The sequence below is a fragment of the Rhincodon typus genome, unplaced genomic scaffold, assembly GCF_021869965.1.
Source record: "Rhincodon typus isolate 14 unplaced genomic scaffold, sRhiTyp1.1 hic_rhity00007434, whole genome shotgun sequence".
Classification (NCBI taxonomy): Eukaryota; Metazoa; Chordata; class Chondrichthyes; order Orectolobiformes; family Rhincodontidae; genus Rhincodon; species Rhincodon typus.
In genome coordinates, this window is record NW_025973072.1 from 8,671 (window position 1) to 9,299 (window position 629).

At 55.6% G+C, this 629-nt stretch overlaps 1 protein-coding gene across 1 annotated transcript in view; it reads right to left on the reverse strand.

Moving 5' to 3' along the window:
* Positions 1-313, reverse strand: part of zmat2 (zinc finger, matrin-type 2) — a 6,120-nt gene extending 5,807 nt beyond the window's left edge. The window contains exon 1 of the mRNA XM_048594253.1: positions 179-313. Within this exon, the coding sequence (XP_048450210.1) occupies positions 179-196 (18 nt within the window). The 5' untranslated portion in view covers positions 197-313. The remainder of the gene's footprint in view (positions 1-178) is intronic.
* Positions 314-629: the final 316 nt, after the last annotated feature.

Consider the following 629-nt stretch of genomic DNA (forward strand, 5'->3'; position numbering starts at 1 on the left):
CGCCTCTCCCGGGTCTGATATTTATTTATTCCGGGGTAGCTGTCGGATAACACCGGGCCTGTGCTATCCGGCAGCCCGAGGCCTGGGCCCTCCCTGCCTTCGCACCCCCGGAGGCCCGGTTAGTGCCGGCAAAAAGCGCCTGAGGACTTCACCCTCACCCCATCCCCCAGGGACTCACCCCGCTCCCCGACGCCATCCCGACTCCACTCCTTCTGCCGCAAAACTGTCGCGCGGAGCCGGCCCCACGGCCGTAAACCGAACTACCCCCACTCCAACCGACCACTCACGCCAATGACAGCTCAGACAGAACAAGAGGCTCCCCGTCATTGGGATGCCCACTTGGAAATCACAGCGCCCCTTCTCGGACTGGGAGGATCAGCTCCTGGGTCTCACCAGCTTTTCTCTCCCTGCAGATACTGCACAGCAACGTCTAATACCCTTTCAGATTTCCTATAGTTTGCTTCAGAATGAAATCCCATCATAGTGGTATTCCTCAAAGAAAGCTGATGAGATGGCAACTCATATTTCAAGTGTAGAAAATCCTGGAATCCTCAGAATAAAGGAACATAACAGAAAGGAGCAAAAGTCGGCCAATTGGCCACTCAAGCCTGCTCCACCATTCAGTTAGA